Source organism: Heteronotia binoei, chromosome 18 (assembly GCF_032191835.1).
Source record: "Heteronotia binoei isolate CCM8104 ecotype False Entrance Well chromosome 18, APGP_CSIRO_Hbin_v1, whole genome shotgun sequence".
Taxonomy (NCBI): domain Eukaryota; kingdom Metazoa; phylum Chordata; class Lepidosauria; order Squamata; family Gekkonidae; genus Heteronotia; species Heteronotia binoei.
The window spans coordinates 20,997,485-21,015,934 of record NC_083240.1 but is presented as its reverse complement, the minus strand read 5'-3'; the positions used below and the strand labels follow the sequence as shown (position 1 = coordinate 21,015,934).

Sequence of the window (18,450 nt, the reverse complement as noted above, 5' to 3'; positions counted from 1 at the left end):
AGTGAGGGCTTGGGCTTGACTCTGCTGTGAAGCAAGGTTGGGAGGAAGGGGCAATTTGTTTTTGTCCTGTGCTTGTTGGTAAGAATCTGTATCAACTGCTGCTCATTTTCTGCTGCCCTTGTCCTCAGGGATGATATCTCAGGCCCAGAAAATTGGACTGCCCGAGGCTGTGACCCCTTTCACGGAGACTCCAGCCTCTAAAGGGGTGACGGTGACCCCTGGCATGAAGAAAAAACATGGCGGCACCCCACCTGGTAAGTGACTCGCAAAGGCTGGAGGGCCACCCAGCTCTCCATTCCCTCCGGATTTGGTGTCATGCTTGGCCTTTGTGTGTCATGTCTTGTGAAACCTCCTGTGGGCATCCTGCCCTGTAGACGTGGTGAGTCAGACGGTCAGACCCAGCTCTTGCCTAGGTGATGAGCGTGACAGGGTGAAGTGGGCAGAGCAGGACAATGCCCATCCTGTAGCGACAGAATTAGCAGTTTAACAAACTTCCCTTATCTTAGATAGATAGATAGATAGATAGATAGATAGATAGATAGATAGATAGATAGATAGATAGATAGATAGATAGATAGATAGATGAATTTATTGTCATTGTTCTCAACAAAAAGAGAGCAACGAAATGAAGTGCTCTTCCACAAACATACCAACACATCAAACACACATATTCATAAACCATTTAAATACATCTAAAACCATTAAACCATTTAAACCATTAAAACAGGTCCACAAATTTACTAGTTCCTTTTCAGTGTTCTTCAGCTCAGTGTCCCTGAAGATTATGAGTGCCTTTCAGTGGTAAGGAACCAGTTACTTTAGGCCACAAGCACAAAATGAGGAACTTTTGATTAAAATAAAAAGCAATAAATAAACTGACATTTAATTTTTCTAAGTAGGTTTTGGTTCTCTTTATCTAATACAGGTATCATCTTCTATTAACCTAACACAAGTAAAAGTAGAATAAGAAATAACGAGGGAGGCCAGATCAGCCCTGCGTTCATCTCTCTATGTAAAGTGTCAACCTCCAGGTGGGGCCTAGTGATCTCCCAGAATTAGAAATGATCTCCAGGCAATGGAGATCAGTTCCCCTGGAGAAAATGGCTGCCTGGGAAGGTGGGCTTTATGGCATTAAACTTTGATAAAAAGAAGATATTGGATTTATATCTCGCCCTCCACTCCGAGGCTCAGAGCAGCTCACAATCTCCTTTATCTTCCTCCCCTACAACAGACACCCTGTGAGGTGGGTGGGGCTGAAAGGACTCTTACAGAAGCTGCCCTTTCAAGGACAACCTCTGCCAGAGCTATGGCTGACACAAGGCCATTCCGGCAGCTGCAAGTGGAGGAGTGGGGAATCAAACCTGGTTCTCCCAGATAAGAGTCTGCACACTTAACCACTACACCAAACTGGCTCCGTTCTATCCCCAAACCCTCCTTTCCCAGGCTCTACCCCCAAAACTCCAGTTGTTTTCTAAGTCAGAGTTGGTGATGCTATCTCTGACTCACTTTTGCCTCAAGAAAATTCTAGGCTCTAGTTTTTCTTACTTGCTGGTTCTGCAAAGGCAAGCCTGTTTACCTCATCGATGCTGCTCTGCTGCTCTGCTCCTCTGTGTGCTTTCTGCTGTCCAGTTCCTTCCCCTCAGCCAGCTTGCTTTCTCTAATAGGTGACAACAAAGACGTGGAGGACAGCAGCGTGATCCATTACGACGACGCGGCCATCTCAAAGCTGCTGGACCGCAACCAGGATGCCACCGACGACACCGAGCTCCAGAACATGAACGAGTATCTCAGCTCTTTTAAAGTGGCCCAGTATGTTGTGAGAGAAGAGGACGGTGTGGTAATGTGCCCAGCATAATGGATTTCCTTTGGTCTCCTCAGTTTTAAAAAAATATTAAATGTTCCTCTTCACATCTTGAGGTAGCTTATGATGCACTAGAATTGACAGTACCAACACCATCATTTTCTTTTTACAGCCAATATGGCAAAAATGAACTACACAAATGAATTTACTAACCACCAGCTGTGGTAAAATTCATCTACAGAACAGCACTCCATAGTCCAATGGCTATCAAACTTTCAGTCTTCACAGAATCCTTTCTACATGGAAGCCAAGGAACCCTGTTTTTGTGTTGCACGTTCTAGCGAACACATGCAGAACACATGCTCAGTGCTTGCACTGGTTTTGCACGCTTTGTAGGGTATTAAGAACATAAGAGAAGCCATGCTGGATCAAGGCAATGGCCCATCCAGTCCAACACCCTGTGTCACACCGTGGCTAAAAAACCAGGTGCCATCAGGAGGTCCTCTAGTTGCCCCCCCAAGCACCAAGAATACAGAGCATTGCTTGCCCCAGACAGAGAGTTCCATCTATACCATGTGGCTAATAGTCACTGAGCGACCTCTGCACCATATGTTTATCCAATCCCTTCTTGAAGCTATCACCAGTAATGGTGAGCAAACTTAGGTGCAGGAATCTTCTCTGCTTTTACTAAACTTCTGGTTGCATTTTGGAGCATGCCTTCTCACAGGTAAGTATTTTAGAAGCAATAGAAGCAAACTCACTGCAGAGGTGAACGTTGATATTGCACGGGCAGCAATGAGACATGTACAGTGTGTTGTGTCAATTCCAGAAGCTCTGTTTTAGTCCCTCTTAAAAATGACAGAGAGTTTGAGGGCATCTAAAGCAAATGAGCGTCAGCTCAGGAAAGCTTGGTGGTGGAAAGTGCAGTTGACACATAGTGACCCCTGTGGGGTTTCCCTGGCAAGAGATGAACAGTAGCGGTTTGACATGGCCTGCTGTTGTGTAGCACCTTGGTGGTCTTCCATCCATGTATGAACCAGGGCTGACCCTGCTTCTGAAATCTGATAAGATCAGGCTAGCTTGGGCCATCCAGGTCAGGGTCACGAAAGCTTCTTCCACAAAAGATTTGAGGATGTCTGGGGATGAAGGCTTACTTATCCCTGATTGGTAGTTACTCTGGGAGAAGGCATTTACAGGGCAGCTGCAGCAGCTAAGCAGGGGTTTCTGGGAGAGGTGCGGCTCCTAGAAGTGGATCTAGAATGTCTCCTGACCTCCCATGAGAAGAAGGATTTTTGTGGGAAGCCAGGAAGTGAGGGGACGTGGGGGGGCTTTGCTTTCTTTAAAATGGTGGTTAATGAGGACACACTTGGCTGCGTGCTCCGGTTTCTGGATGATGGGGATCAACAGGAGGAGAAAGGCCATGGTGCACACAAGCCCCTTTCCCTTGTGATCTGAGGCCATGGGGAGAGGCCGCATACTCTGCTCTGCGGAAGGAAAGCAGAAGAAATCCTAAAAGAACAGGTGCCAAGTTGCACCGAGGGCTACGGAGACAACCATGCAAGTCATGGCAGTAACCGGGATTGTCTCCAGCACTGATCTGTCTCCAGCACTGATCAAAACACACATTCCTGCTTTTATTCCTGTGAGCCTTCAATTTAAAAGAAAAAGTGTAGTAAATATAAACATTGTGTTTGGAGTCATGTGGCTTTTATAACCTGGCTGGGGCATTCCCATCTGGAGAGGATGGTTGCTGTGCCTCTTTGAGAATCCTTGCTCTTCCCTTGTCTTGGGTGTAACCTCCTCCCATTGTCCTTTGGGGCTGCAGGAGGAAGTGGAGCGTGAAATCATCAAGCAAGAGGAGAACGTGGACCCAGATTATTGGGAGAAGCTGTTGAGGCACCATTACGAGCAACAGCAGGAAGATCTGGCACGTAATCTCGGGAAGGGCAAGAGAGTCCGCAAGCAGGTCAACTACAATGATGCATCGCAGGAGGACCAAGGTAAGGTTGGGGTTTCGTGTGGCCGGGCAGGCCCAGCTGGGCAGTTGGGGCATTGCTCTAACAGGGGTCCTGTTCTACACCAGTAAACACTCTTTTGATACTAAAAAGCCCATTGTGTAGATAGGCAAGATCTTTGTGATTGGGTGTGTTTCCAGTGAAAGGAGGTTTCACAGGTGGTCAGTGACTGCTCCATATAGCCTTGTTTTCTATTCTGTTGTTTTATTCTAGGGCAGGGGTGGCCAAACTTACTGAACGTAAGAGCCATATAGAATAAACGTCAGATGGTTGAGAGCTGCAAGACATGAATCTGGGATGTTTGAGAGCCGGAAGGAAGGAAGGAAAATAGGGAAGGGAGAGGTGGAAAGAAAGCAACTTTAAATGCATTCTTCAAGCTTCCAGCTGGCTTGTAGAAGTGATTTAAAGAGAGAAATGCCTTCTCCAATCTGGCCAACAGGGTGGTGGGGGCTTTAAAAGCCACACAATATGTGTGAAAGAGCCACATGTGGCTCCCAAACCACAGTTTGGCTGCTCCTGTTCTAGGATCTGTACTCATTATTCAATTCCAATGAGTCCTCAAAGTGGAGGGCAGTAGAAAACAAACATTAAGATATCCTTGGATTCCAAAACGATACCTTCAAATCTGTAGCATTATCTTACCAGTAGGAAGAATTATATACCCTTAAATCTTAATAGCTCAGCTAAATGAGCAGGGCTCTTGAAGCTGGCAGTTGCCTAGTGGTTATGAGCTTCCCTCCTTGCATGGGAGAAAATATTCTGTTGATTGTAAAAGGCAGCTGAATTTTTCTCCTATCTGAATTTTTCGGATGCAGAGTCTTGCCTGGTCGCCTAAGATGAGTGTGAATTGCCTGCAGTCAACCAAGCTAGGAAACCTTTGAATGTTATAGTTGGTCTTTTTCTTTCAGACTGTTGCTATAAACCACGTTATGGAAAGGTGGGCTAGTCAAAAACTTTTATGGGCCAGTAACCTATTTGCAAGTCTGTCCCAGGAAAACTGCCATTTGCCCCACTTGGGGAAACTTATGGGTAGTCTATCTGTAAATGTGGGTTTTCCCATTGGGCAAACAGCTGTTCCCTGGAGCCATTGCAGCTTGGGAAGATGGAAGTGAGGGGAGAGGCCCAACTCGCCACCTACATAGCCCAGTCCAAATTGAGCTCTCCCACACCTGGGAACTAAGTTTACAAAAGTGGCTCTGAACGTGCATCTCCCCATGGACATCTGATCTGACTGGACCTGTGGCAGACCTGGGAGGAAATGTGAGGTTAGGCCCTAATTCATACCATGGTGGATCTCTTCTTTCCCCATTGAGCCTTCCATGTCCTCCTTTTTCTCTGCAGAGTGGCAGGATGAGCTGTCCGACAACCAGTCAGAGTATTCTATTGGCTCCGAAGATGAGGACGAAGACTTTGAGGAGAGGCCGGAAGGTCAGAGTGAGTCTGGGGTTTATTACTCTCTTGATGGGTTGAGTTCAGGCTGTAGAAATTCAGGAAGCACAAGGCTATTCTCCCTGTAACTGTGTGGTTGGATGTATCTCAAAGATTCATTCTAGTATCAGAATGAGTTCTGTGGAGAGCTGATGTGGTATAAATCAGGGCTTTTTTTGTAGCAAAAACTCCTTTGCATATTCGGCTACACCCCCTGATATAGCCAATCCTCCAAAAGCTTACAGGGGTCTTCTTACAGGGCCTACTGTAAGCTCCAGGAGGATTGGCTACATCAGGGGGGTGTAGCCCAATATGCAAAGGAGTTTCTGCTACAAAAAAAAAAGCCCTGGGTGTGGTGGTTAGAATGTCAGACCTAGGAGACCCAACTTTGAATCTCCACACTGCCATGGAAGCTTACTGGGTGACCTTGGGCCAGTCACTCACTCTTAGCCTAACCTACCTCTCAGGCTTGTTGTGGAGGTAAAATGAAGTAGAGGAGAATAATAGAAGCTGCTCTGGATGCCCATTGGGGAGAAAGGTGAAGTAAACAAGTGTTTTCCTCCCATGGAAGGAACCTTCCTGTAACACGTGATGCTCTTGTGAGTGTCTTGCATCAGGGGAAGATGCTTTCCACTGGATGAAAGTGCCTCTGCTAGAGAGTGTGTCCAGCCCATTGTCCTCTTGGCTGCTGTGCACACATGAAACATGCTGATCCTTCTGCTACTTGGAGATACACAGCCATTCTCTCTCTCTGGTTTCTGTGGCAGAAATCCACAATGTATACATCCAGACTGTGTCACATTTGCTACTTTTTATGCATGTTGGATAAGGAACTTTTGTTGCACTTTAGTAGTTCTTTGCAGTAAAACAGGAAAACCCACTTGACAACAACTGCTAGAGTGCATTGAAAGTGTGTTACCCAAGCAGCCAAAGTTTGGTGTAGTGGTTAAGTGTGCGGACTCTTATCTGGGAGAACCAGGTTTGATTCCCCACTCCTCCCCTTGCAGCTGCTGGAGTGGCCTTGGGTCAGCCATAGCTCTGGCAGAGGTTGTCCTGGAAAGGGCAGCTGCTGTGAGAGCCCTCTCAGCCCCACCCACCTCACAGGTCTGTTGTGGGGAGGAGGAAGATAAAGGAGATTGTGAGCCACTCTGAGACTCTGAGATTCAGAGCATAAGGCGGGATATAAATCCAATATCTTCTTTTGTTCTTCTTCCCTTATTAGAGGATAATAAGAATCACCTTCACGTCTTCACACATATCCACACTCTGTTCATAACACTGGTAGTTGCAGCACACAGCACAGGAAAGCACATACCATTCCATTTCTAGTGGTTAGCTGCCATGGCAGCCCTGTTTGGGTCAGAGGTTCAAATATACATTTTGCAAACAAGTAAATAAACTTCATCATTATTCATCCCTAGTGTTTTATGTCACCCATCTCATCATGGACGCTTTCATTTAACTAACACACTGAAGAGCATATTGATAAACCACTTCCTCGTACTTTGGTCTAATCTCTTTCAAACTGTCTAAGCCACTGGCTACAGCTGACTTTTTGCAAAGGAACCTCAGTCTGTTGATGTTGGCTTTCTCCAATGCCCTCCAGGTGGCCGGAGGCAGTCCCGGAGACAGCTGAAGAGTGACAGGGACAAGCCCCTCCCACCGTTACTGGCAAGAGTCGGTGGGAACATTGAGGTAAGTCTTGGTCTCAGCAGCTCTTGAGGACCTCAAAGTGTGTGTCCAATTTCTTTCTGGCAATTCCATGAGGTTCCCAGCTGCCACAAGGTGCTGTGGATCTGAGGTTCTGGGCATGTGAATGGAATGCAGAGGATGCATAACGTGTTTTCTGTTGCATCGTCCCTTCCCGCCTCTCTTGCAGGTGCTGGGGTTCAATGCCCGACAGCGGAAAGCCTTCCTGAATGCCATTATGCGCTGGGGAATGCCCCCCCAGGATGCGTTCAACTCCCACTGGCTCGTGAGGGACCTCCGTGGAAAAAGTGAGAAGGAGTTCAGGTAACGGCTTGTTCCCTGCTATCCTGTCCTCCCCAACTTGCCTTGCATCTGCCACAAACCAAACGGGACTGTAGGATGGAATGGATTTGACCCTCCGTGGTTGCAATTAATTCAGACATACGCCAGAGTAGGAAATCTTGTTGCGCATGCTAAATCTGCACCATTTTTGCTGGGTAATTGCCTGCTTTTCCCTACCAGCCATTGGCTGAACAAACTCCTTGAAACGTGTATACATTATGTATATTTTTCCTTGTTTGCACCCCTCTAGAAAACCAGTTTGGTGCAGAAGTTAAGTGTGTGGACTCTTATCTGGGAGATCTGGGTTTGATTCCCCACTTCTCCACCTGCACCTGTTGGAATGGCCTTGGGTTGGCCATAGCTCTCATAGGAGTTGTCCTTGAAAGGGCAGCTGCTGTAAGAGCCTTCTCATCTCCACCTACTTCACAGGTGTCTGTTTTGGGAGGAGAAGGTAAAAGAGATTGTGACCACTCTGAGATTCAGAGTATAGGGTGGGATATGAATCCAATATCGTCATTGTCGTCGTCATCATCATATCTCATCTCTCACTTCTTATTATTGCCTTCCCTTTCCTTTTGGGGTAACCCCTCCACAATCAAAGTCCAGATGGTAAACCAATTGGGGCAGAGAACTGCTATGATTGCTTTTTCTTTTATTGTTCCCCCTTTCCACACAATCAACTTTGAGGTTGAATTTGTGTGATTCCCCTTTTAAGACATTGTTGGCATCAGCTGTTGCTTCTTCTGTCTTTCTCTGGGCCTCCAAAGAAAGTTTGAGTCATCCTTGTTGTTTTCTCCCTGCTCCTAGGGCATATGTGTCCCTGTTCATGAGACACTTGTGTGAACCTGGGGCTGACGGCGCTGAGACTTTTGCCGATGGTGTCCCTCGTGAGGGGCTGTCTCGCCAGCACGTTCTGACACGCATCGGTGTGATGTCATTAGTAAGGAAGAAGGTGGGTGAGTAGAACTTTCCTTGTGGCTCTCCAGGTATGTGGCACTCTCTTCAGGCAGCATTGGGGGCGATGTGAAGTTCAGTAAACACGTGTGTGAAATCTGCCTTAAGTGCGTGAAACCAGCCTATCAGTCCATCAAGATTAATAGTGTCCACTCAGACTGGTAGCAGATCTCTGCCAAAATAGCTACCAGGTGTGGTAAGGAAGGTAGGCTGATAGTATTGCACAGAGGGGAAAATGCTGAACCCTGCCCAGGTCCACCATTTTGCTCCTGCAAGCCTCCTCCATCACTTTCCCCACAACGTCTTACACATATTTGGAACCCCATGTTGAAAAACTGCCAGGGCAGGATTGTATGGGGTAACTGGTGTGATGGAAAAAACTTGCACAATGAGCGCCAAAGTGCAGTGGTTTAGGGGAGACCTGGCTTGCCAGATCTGGATCTGCCTAGTTTGATGTAGTGGTTAAGAGTGTGGACTCTAATCTGGGAAAACCGGGTTTGATTCCCCACTCCTCCACATGCAGCTGCTGGGTGACCTTGGGTCAGTCACAAGTTCTCTCAGAGCTGTTCTCTCAAGAGCAGTTCTCTCAGCCCCGCCAAACTCTCCGAGTGACTGTTGTGGGGACAGGAAGGGAAAGGAGATTGGAAGCCACTCAGAGACTCCGAATAAAGGGTAGGGTATGAATCCAACTCTTCTTTTTTTTCTTCTGACTTCGTTTGGTACTTTCCTCTAGACATACCAAAATGGCAAGCCAACTTCCAGGCATGCAAAAACCACTTCCACTGCTGTCCCAGTGAGTCTTCTCTTTGTGTCTCAAGCTGAGGAAGACTAGAAAGTTCCTGGCAGAACACTCTTTCTTAGTGGTTGAGACCCAGTGGTGTTGGCAGTGGCACAGGGCCCTCTTGGATCCCCCAGTTGTCTCCTCCCAAGGCTCTGCTGGCTGGGTGTGAGCTGAATTCAACTGGGACAGCTTCCAGGAGGAGGCCATAGGCAAGGCTATGTCAATCATTAGGGCTTTTTTTGAGCCGCCCTGAGCCTGCCTTGGCGGGGAGGGTGGGATATAAATCAAATAAAGTATAAGCAGGAACGCACAGGAATACAGTTCCAGGGTGTGTGGCCTAATATGCAAATGAGTCCCTGCTGGCCTTGTTCTACAAAAAAACCCCCTGCCAGTCATTATTGCTCCAAGCAGGTCCAAGAGGCTGCTCAGCCCAGCTTACTCCTGAGCTGTTTGGACCGGCCTAACCCATCCATGTCGGCGAGCAAAGACATTTATGCTGTGGCTCTGTTTGACCATTGTTTATTTGCAAAAGGGTTTTGCACTCAAGGGGCAGAACAACTTCTGTTGTTGCCATCTTCGTTCTGTTCTCATGTGCCGCGTTGGTGATAAGATTGTATTATAACAGTTTAACGTCATGACTGTCCAGGGTTGTGCTTTCTAAATTGGGGGGTGGGTTGCCTGGTGCACCACACGATGTGAAATGGATGCCTGCGGATGTTAGAAAGAAACAACCTAAAAGAACCCCTCCTCTTCCTGCTTCTCGATCCGTGTCGCTTTCAGGTTCAAGAGTTCGAACCTGTGAATGGGAAGTACAGCACTCCAGATCTGATCCCAGAAGGACCAGACATCAAGAAAGGCAGTGAGGTGGTTTCTTCAGACCCAAACACTCCGGTCCCAGCCAGCCCAGCTCATGCGCCGGCGGGACCCCCCTCACAACCAGGTAAAACCTCTCACTGCTTGTTTGCTGCAGAGTTCTGGATAGCAGTTAGCCACATGTAATATTTCACACTGCAGTGAGAATAAACTGTGCTGATTTGTACATCTGCACTTTCAAGAAGTGTCATAGTAACCAGGGAGATCGATCCAGGTGGGCAGTCATGGTGGTCTGAAGTAGCAGAACCAGGGGTTACAGTGAAAGAGATACAAAAATTAATCATATATAAAAATACAGTGGTGTTGGAAAGTATCATGCTGCAACCAGCTTGTGGCAATGAATTAGGGTTTTCAAGGCAAGAGATGAATAGAGGTGGTTTGCTGTTGGCTGCCTCTCCGTAGCAACCCTGGGCTTCATTGGTGGGCTCTCATCTAAGTACTAAGCAGGGCTGACCCTGCTTAGTTTTCAAGACCGGGCTAGCCTGGGTCATCCAGGTCAGGATAATCATGGGTATGAAATGCGTTTGACAATGATTCTCGTGCCATGTAAGGTAATGAACTTGTATTCATGATTTTCTTTTGTAGTCTGCTGATACAATGGGGAATAATGTAAGATCCACAGTGTAAATCCCTGCGGGGTCTCAGGAACCCTAGATACCTTCATTCTTTTCTTCCCTCAGGGCTTTTTTTGTAGCAGGAATTCCTTTGCCTATTAGGCCACACACAACCCCCTGATGTAGCCAATCCTCCAAGAGTTTACAGGGCTCTTTTTACAGGGCCTACTGTAAGCTCCAGGAGGATTGGCTACATCAGGGGTGTGTGGCCTAATAGGCAAAGGAGTTCTTGCTACAAACAAAGCCCTGATTCCCCCACCTCCCCAGCTCAAACCTGGAAGTATGAATAAACAAAAGTACTGGCACTTCATTGCTTTAACTGCTGCGTTAACATAAAGCAGCTTTTGGGTCAAAGCAGATTGGGGGTCATTAAGGCCTCCCCTACTAGTATCTCAGAACTGTAATTTTTCATTCACTCGCTGAAATAAAATGCTATTTTATTGAAACCCAAAAGTTAAAAAGACAGCTGGGGAGAGGAGGAGAGGTTGGGCCACCATTAAACAATTGGCTCCTGGAGGATAATGCGGCATAGACTGTATCAAGCACTCTTCCCTTCCCCCAGAGCTGTCTGGACAATAGATTGCCTCTCATCCACCAAGAAAGAAGGTGGCCATCCTTGTCTTGAGCAGTGTAGAGGACACGCTGCTCCCTGGCATTACCTTGCATAAAACTGTTTTTGGTGTTATGGTTAAGAGCAGTGGCCTCTGATCTGGAGAACTGGGTTGGATTCCCCATTCTTCCTCCACATGCAGCCAGCTGGATGACCTTGGGCCAGTCACAGCTCTCTCAACTCCCTCAGCCCCACCTGCCTCACAGGGTGTCTGTGGTGGGGAGAGGAAGGGAAGGAGATTGTAACCCACTCTGAGACTCCTTTGGGGAGTGAAAGGTGGGGTATAAATCCACTCTCCTCCTCCTCAACACCTAGCATCCTCTTGTTATCTCTGACAATTAACAATAACCATAAAATGTCCTTCAATTTGTCCCTTCCTTACAAGGCCTGATCATGAATTCCTGCACAATGGTTTTCTATACTACCAATTTTTTGTATCTCCACCCTCAACTCTTGTTTCAGAAAAGGGGGAGGTGCACCTTGGAATTCCTGAGGAGAAGGAACAAGTGGAAGAGAAGGTGAAAAAGCCTCGGGATGGTCAGGTAAGGCTTGTGCTGATGGTTTGTTTCTGCTAGCTGGGACAAGAATCTCATTCTCCTCCTGGCCATCAGCTCCTGGCAAGGAGAGTCAAAGGAAAGTTTTACTTCGGCTTAAAAACTCTCTCAGACTTTTAAACTCTGCATTTAAAATAGTTTTGAAATTGCAAAACAAATGTGGATTCCTAAAAGTAACTTTCTTTTCAGCATCAGAGGATTAGGGGGTCTGCATGCTGCAAGTGGAAGAATGCTGCCTCGATCTCTCCATGAACGATAACATTACATTCTCAAGTCTTGCTCCACTGTTCCAGAGCACGCGCATGCAGGCGCGCACACACAGACACACACACAAAGTGAATGTAGAACTCAAATGTTCCAGCTATAGCTTTCCGATGGAGGTGTGGCCTAAAATGTGAAATCATAACTTTTCACAGACATAGGATGGAGCCCTACTGGATCAGACCAGGGGTCCATCTACTCCAGCATCCTGTTTCACAGAGCGGCCAACCAATTGCACTGCAGTGCCAACAAACAGAGCAGAAAGGCCGAGGCCTTTTCCTGATGTTACAGCTATGCTGGTATTCCAAAGCCTACTATCTTTGTATATGAAGCTTCTCTTTAGTCACCATGGCTAGTAGCCACTGTAAAGGAACGGGCTTGCAGTAGGCTTCCGTGTTCCTTCTGATTGGACCCCTGTGAGACTGAGAGAAACTAGCAGCCGCCCCAAGTCTCTGCTTGGCAACATGCTGTTTTGCTTCACCTCCTGTTTTTAGTTCAGGGAACAGAAGATGTACCACTGCTTTTAGGAATGTGGGAGAGCTAATTTATGGTGACCCACACTTGTTTCTGTTTCGCCTGGAGCAAACAAAACTGTGCTTTGCCTCAAGGTGCTAACCGGTGGAGAGAAGACTGAAAATGAGGAAAGGGAAGATGATGCCGAGAGCCAAGCCAAATCAGGAGAGGAAAACACTGAAGAGGGAGAGAAGGCAGAACCTCAGTTGGAACAGCCCAGTAAAGGTCAGGATCTAATTTGCTCTGGAACTGAGCAGCCTTTGGGAGGCTGGAGGTGTGGGATTGGAAGGGATTTGGGGTCTGCCTATAGCTTGGGTAGACCTGACACAGTGGAACATACATTTGATTGAAAATTCATGATAAATTGAACTTAAAAATATTAGCATCAACCTTTGTTAACATCAAACAATGGAGGATGGGAACACATTCTTTGGGGGCCCATAGAATTGGTCTAATCTTTTTGAAACTTGAAGGTTCTTTTGAGGAGAGGCACCTTTTGAGCTATGCTGCAAATCTGATGCTTCTGTCTTAAGAAACAGCCCCCCAGACCCTCCAATACCCCAGGATTGATTCCCCATTCCTACCCTATAGGTTATAATTAACTATAACCATAGGGTATAATGGAGCAAAAAAAAAAATCTGGCTTCCTGAAAAATCCTGAATCCAAATACCATATCAGTATTTGGATTCAAGAATATTGGGAGATGCGATATTTTTGGGGTCCAATACATATGAATAATAATTTTAAAAATCCTGATTTTGTTTTTTTTGCGGATTCATATGAATAACAGATAAATCAAGGCTATTGGTAATAATTAGAGAGTTGGATAGGTTGGCAGTACGCAGGCCCATATCCCTGCTAGCCATGGAGCTCAGTAGTTGAACTTAAGATGGTCACTCTAAGCTTAGCCTACCTCAAAAGATTGTTGTGAGCCTACAGTGCAAGGATGTAAAACTTTTCCCTCTAGCTTAATATGCCCACTTTGCTTTTGCTCTACATCCTCCCTCCCAGCTCTTGCAGATGAGGCCTCACAAGAGAATGAGAAGACTGCAGAAAAGCCGGAATTAAATGCTAGCCCCTGTAAAGGGGGTGGTAAAGACTCCAAGCCAGGTAAAAGTCTTTTCTCCAGCCCTGAAAGTCATTTTCTACCTAGACTGTGTACTAAGAATATCTGCCCTCTTACCTTGCCTTGTCTGGACCAATACGTTCTCCTGAGTGAAAGACCAGGACCATTTTCATCTCTTTCCAGACAAGCCCTTTCCTTTTATCAGAGCAATATTCTTGAGTTTGTTTTTTCTTCAATTTCTAAAATTTTCTTTCAGCTCTAATTCCTTCTCTCGCTACACAGTTAACACCCATCTTCTTATTAAAAGTTGTCCAAGGACACAACATGGTTTTTTTGCTACCCTGTTGGCCACAGAGCTTTGTGCGAACTGACCTTTTTCTCACTGCAGGCTAATATGTCCCCCACACCATGTGGCAGTGAACTGCAATGGCAAACCATTCTGGGGGATAATTGGGAGTGGGTGGGGGGGGGGGTCAGACACACCTGGATTTAGGCTGGAAACTAACTGCAGCTCGGACAAACATTCAACAGCCTCCATGACAACAAATCTGCTCTCTTCTCTAGTTCTTGCCCTCTTCAGCTTTTGAATCAAAATGACAATCTTTAGAGTTCCTACATGTGACTGTAAAACCAGCTGGGGGGAAATTATTTATTTACTCATTGGGTTGATCCTCTTGTTCTGTCCCATTGGCTCAGAGCAACTTACAGCTGTGCAATATAATGCAAGACACTGGTGTCTGGTGGTTACAGTGTCAGACTAGGACCTGGGAGACCCAGCTTTGAATCCCCACTCTATCACGGAAGTTCACTAGGTGACCTTGGACTGGTCTAAATCTCAGCTTAACCTACCTCATAGGGTTATTGTGAGGACCCAATGGAGGGGAAGGTACAGTATTTGCTACCCTGAATGATGGGATAAAAATGTGATATAGCATTTTCTCCAAATATATTTTGCTAGAGCCAGTTTGGTGTAGTGGTTAGGAGCAGTGGACTTTAATCTGGGAGAACTGGGTTTGAGTCCCTGCTCCTCCTTCACATGCAGCAAGCTGGGTGACCTTGGGTCAGTCACAGTTCTCTCAGAGCTGTTCTCTCAAGAGCAGCTCTCTCAGAGCTCTGTCAGCCCCACCTATCTCACAATGCAAAAGAACAGTGGCAGCACAATATATGAAATACAAAAATACAAAATATTGTGCACAAACAAACACTCTAAACTGGTGTATATAAAGTTCTATTATAATGAAATGAACAGCCTACAACAGTGGGCATACATTCATACAGTATAAATAGAAAACAACAGTCTCAAAACAATACTCCAAGGAGGACCCCACACAGTCACTGAGTTTTCCAAAATGAGTACAAAGACTCAAAAATAATGTTCCACAGGAGTCCCTCCGTTGTTTGTTGACTTCTGAAGGACAAATTCTAGCCTTCACGCAAACCCCGGATTTGATTGCGTTCCGCTGCTCCTGCAGCTTCCTCGTAAGTCAACTGAAAACTCCAGCCAAGTTCTTTCTCAAACGCCCAAATTAAGATACCGAAATGGGCGTATGAATGTATGCCCACTGTTGTAGGCTGTTCATTTCATTATAATAGAACTTTATATACACCAGTTTAGAGTGTTTGTTTGTGCACAATATTTTGTATTTTTGTATTGCACCTATCTCACAGGCTGTCTGTTGCAGGGAGAGGAAGGGAAAAGAGCTTGTAAGTCGCTCTGAGACTCTGCATGAAGGGCAGGGTAGAAACCCAATCTCCTCCTCTTCCTCTTCTGCAGCCCGCCTGCCTCTCTCTCTCTCTCTCTCTCTCTCTCTATCATAGTGTATTTAAAAATATCCATCCATCCATCCATCCATCCATCCATCCATCCATCCATCCATCCATCCATCCATCCATCCATCCATCCATCCATCCATCCATCCATCCATCCATCCATCCATCCATCCATCCATCCATCCATCCATCCATCCATCCATCTATCTATCTATCTATCTATCTATCTATCTATCTATCTATCTATCTATCTATCTATCTATCTATCTATCTATCTATCTATCTATCTATCTATCTATCTTCCGTCTGTCTGTCTGTCATCAGTGTTGAAAAACAGAATGTACACCTGGGGCTACAGTGCCATCCCAGGTGTTATGGAGATGCTTTCTTGGGAGCTGTGCCCAACAGGTAGATGGATGGCCATGCTTACCATGACCTGGCTAGGATCCTGTTTTGCAAAGCCTGTATGGAAGTGGCAAGGCGGGCAGTGCCCCAGCCCCTGGTGTGCTGTGCCCTGGGCAGCTGGGTCTTCTTGCCATGACCTAGCTCTGGGTGTTGTCATGGCAGCTGGAACTCCATCTTACCACATTTGGTTCTGATGCTCATGGTCTTTGCTAAGCAGATGACACCAAAGCAGAAGAGAAGGGGCAAGCAGAGGCTCAGCAGAATGGGGAGAAGGAGGAGGAGGAGGACGGGAAGAAGGACGACAAGAACGGGATTCGGTTCATGTTCAACATTGCGGACGGAGGCTTCACAGGTAATTGGGAGAACTCTCCTCTCTGGGTCTCATAGGCCAGAGTTTCTTCAGATTTCTGATGGCCACAACACACATCCCTTTAACCCACAGAAAGATTTTTGAAGTGCTTACCCACTTTCTAAGGAGTCCCTCTGATTCCATGTTTCTGCATGACTGGCTACTTTAGCTATGCTTTCTGATTAGGAGATGTGTTCAGAGCAGTGACTCATGTAGAACTACAACAGGAATCCTCCTCTGAGCTGAGGTTAGTGTGCTTTGGAAACCACTGGGATGCTGAGGAAATGGAATACTGTTAACATGTCAGTTCAAATTCAATTGTCCCTTGATATTCTGAGTGGGGTCACTCACCCCCCAGAGCAGCAAGTTTGTAGCTTGGTGGTACTGCTGGATCCAAGCCTCTTATTGGGTAACAAGGTGGCAGTACTGCTTCAGCTGGGGAGCCAACTGTCCCCATTCTTGGACAAAAAGGATCCTGCCACTGGTAATACTTAGATTAGACTACTGCATGGTGCTCTGCGTGAGGTTGCCCTTGGAGATTGTTTAGAGGCTGCAGCTCGTACAGAATGCTGCAGTTGGAATAATAACTGGAGTGGGCTGTAGGGGCCACATCAGCCTTGTTCTACCTACATGGGCTCTCAGTTAGCTCTCAAGCCCAATTTAAGACCCTGGTATTGAGCTTTAATGCCATATTTAGCTTGGGACCATCGTATCTTAAGGGCCAGCTATTCCCATACGAACCTACCCAACCACTGCAATTATTTTGGGTCAGATGGGTGGCAACCTGAGGTACTTCTCACTTGTGGTGCCAAAATTATCGCATTCCTGTCCCAGGGAGATTCATCTGTCCCCCTCCATTATTGTCTGCTGCCAGTGGGTGAAGACTTACCCCTTTCATTTGATATTCCCTCGCTGTCCCTGTTTCCTGTGGATGTGTTTTAATTGCTTTTGTGTGTTTTGTTGGATTGTTGTTTTTAATTAGTTTTATAATACTTGTTCTCAAAAGTTGTTTTAATGGCCGTGGCTGTTCATTACGTTGGGGAGCCCTGAGTTAGGCGGAAAAGTGGCAGAAGACTGTTGCAAATAAAAGAATAGAGTATTCCCCGATAGCTGAATGTGGCCATTCTTCCGTTTGTCTTTGCAGAGCTGCACACGCTGTGGCAGAATGAAGAGAGGGCGGCTGTTTCCTCGGGGAAGATTTATGACATCTGGCACCGGAGGCATGATTACTGGCTCCTGGCAGGAATTGTCACGTATCCTTAGTTCTGTTAATGGGGAGTTACACTGAGGGGAGAGGAGGCTGGTAAGCAGCAGCACTAACCAGTGGCCCTTATGGATGGTGATCTTTATACACCAAAGCAGGGAAGTAAATTTCTAGCTGTTGTAGTGGCAGAGGGAGGGACAAGATGGTGTTAAATTGTGCTGAAGGAGCTGGTATGTGCGTATCTGATACCAAATGCTTATTAGTTTGTGTATGTGTGTGTAAAGTGCTGTCAAGTCACCCCTGATTTATGGTGACTCCAGCAAGGGGCTTTCAAGAGAAGCAGAGGTGGTTTGCCATTGCCTTCCTCTGCAGAGTCTTCTTTGACAGTCTTCCTTCCAGGTACTGAGCTTTTGAGATCTGACACAATGAGGCTATACCGTGCTGCCTTCCCTCCCACTTATCAGTGTAGGGAACTGTAAATTGTCTCAGAAGGTATCTCTTGACTTGATACTCTGGCCCTCCCTCCTGCCTGCGTGCCTTTCTCCTCGACATCAGCTCAGCTGATTTGATGGCCCCATAGGGTTTTTTTTTTTGTAGGCAGAGATATTTTTGTTGTTCAGTCGCAAGATCGAGTCTGACACTTTGCAGCTCCATGGACCAAGTCAGGCCAGGCCCTCCTGTCTTCCACCATCCTTCAAAGTCCGCTCAAATTCATGTTAGTTACCTCAATAACGCTGTCCAGCCATTTCATTTTTGCCGTCCCCTTCTTTTGCCTTCTGTTTTTCCCAGCATCAGAGTCTTACAGCCTTGCATTGGTTTATCTGCTCGGATGTCATAGAGGCTGGCCTGCCTGGTATTAGGCCACTAAGTGCTAAGCCAAGTCTGACAAGCAGCTTTGGAGATATCAAACCATGTCCATATTTTCCCATGCATCATGTGTTTTCAAATAGCGCTGTGTTTCTATGGATTATTTGGAAGCCCTTTTGTGATGGGTGGATTTGTGAACACTCCATGTTGTTTTATGTTGAGTCAGACTCTTGGTCTGTCAAGGGTCAGTATAGTCTACTCAGACTGGCAGCAGCTCTCCAGAGTCTCAGGTGAAGATCTTTTGCACCACTCCTACCTGATCCTTTCCACTGGGGCTGTTGAGGACTGAACCTGGGACCTTCTGCGCGGGAAGGTCTACTGCTCTACCACTGAATCCGGGCTCTTCCCCTTAC

The 18,450-nt window shown here is 46.5% G+C and overlaps 1 protein-coding gene across 1 annotated transcript in view; it reads left to right on the top strand.

Moving 5' to 3' along the window:
- The window catches only part of CHD5 (chromodomain helicase DNA binding protein 5), an 86,162-nt gene that overhangs the window by 57,009 nt on the left and 10,703 nt on the right, over positions 1-18,450 (top strand). The window contains exons 24-36 of the mRNA XM_060258797.1: positions 129-254; positions 1,665-1,837; positions 3,627-3,801; positions 5,158-5,250; positions 6,851-6,939; positions 7,124-7,257; positions 8,083-8,227; positions 9,791-9,950; positions 11,570-11,649; positions 12,531-12,660; positions 13,448-13,546; positions 15,895-16,029; positions 17,171-17,279. Coding sequence (XP_060114780.1) covers positions 129-254; positions 1,665-1,837; positions 3,627-3,801; positions 5,158-5,250; positions 6,851-6,939; positions 7,124-7,257; positions 8,083-8,227; positions 9,791-9,950; positions 11,570-11,649; positions 12,531-12,660; positions 13,448-13,546; positions 15,895-16,029; positions 17,171-17,279 — 1,648 coding nt within the window. The remainder of the gene's footprint in view (positions 1-128; positions 255-1,664; positions 1,838-3,626; positions 3,802-5,157; positions 5,251-6,850; positions 6,940-7,123; positions 7,258-8,082; positions 8,228-9,790; positions 9,951-11,569; positions 11,650-12,530; positions 12,661-13,447; positions 13,547-15,894; positions 16,030-17,170; positions 17,280-18,450) is intronic.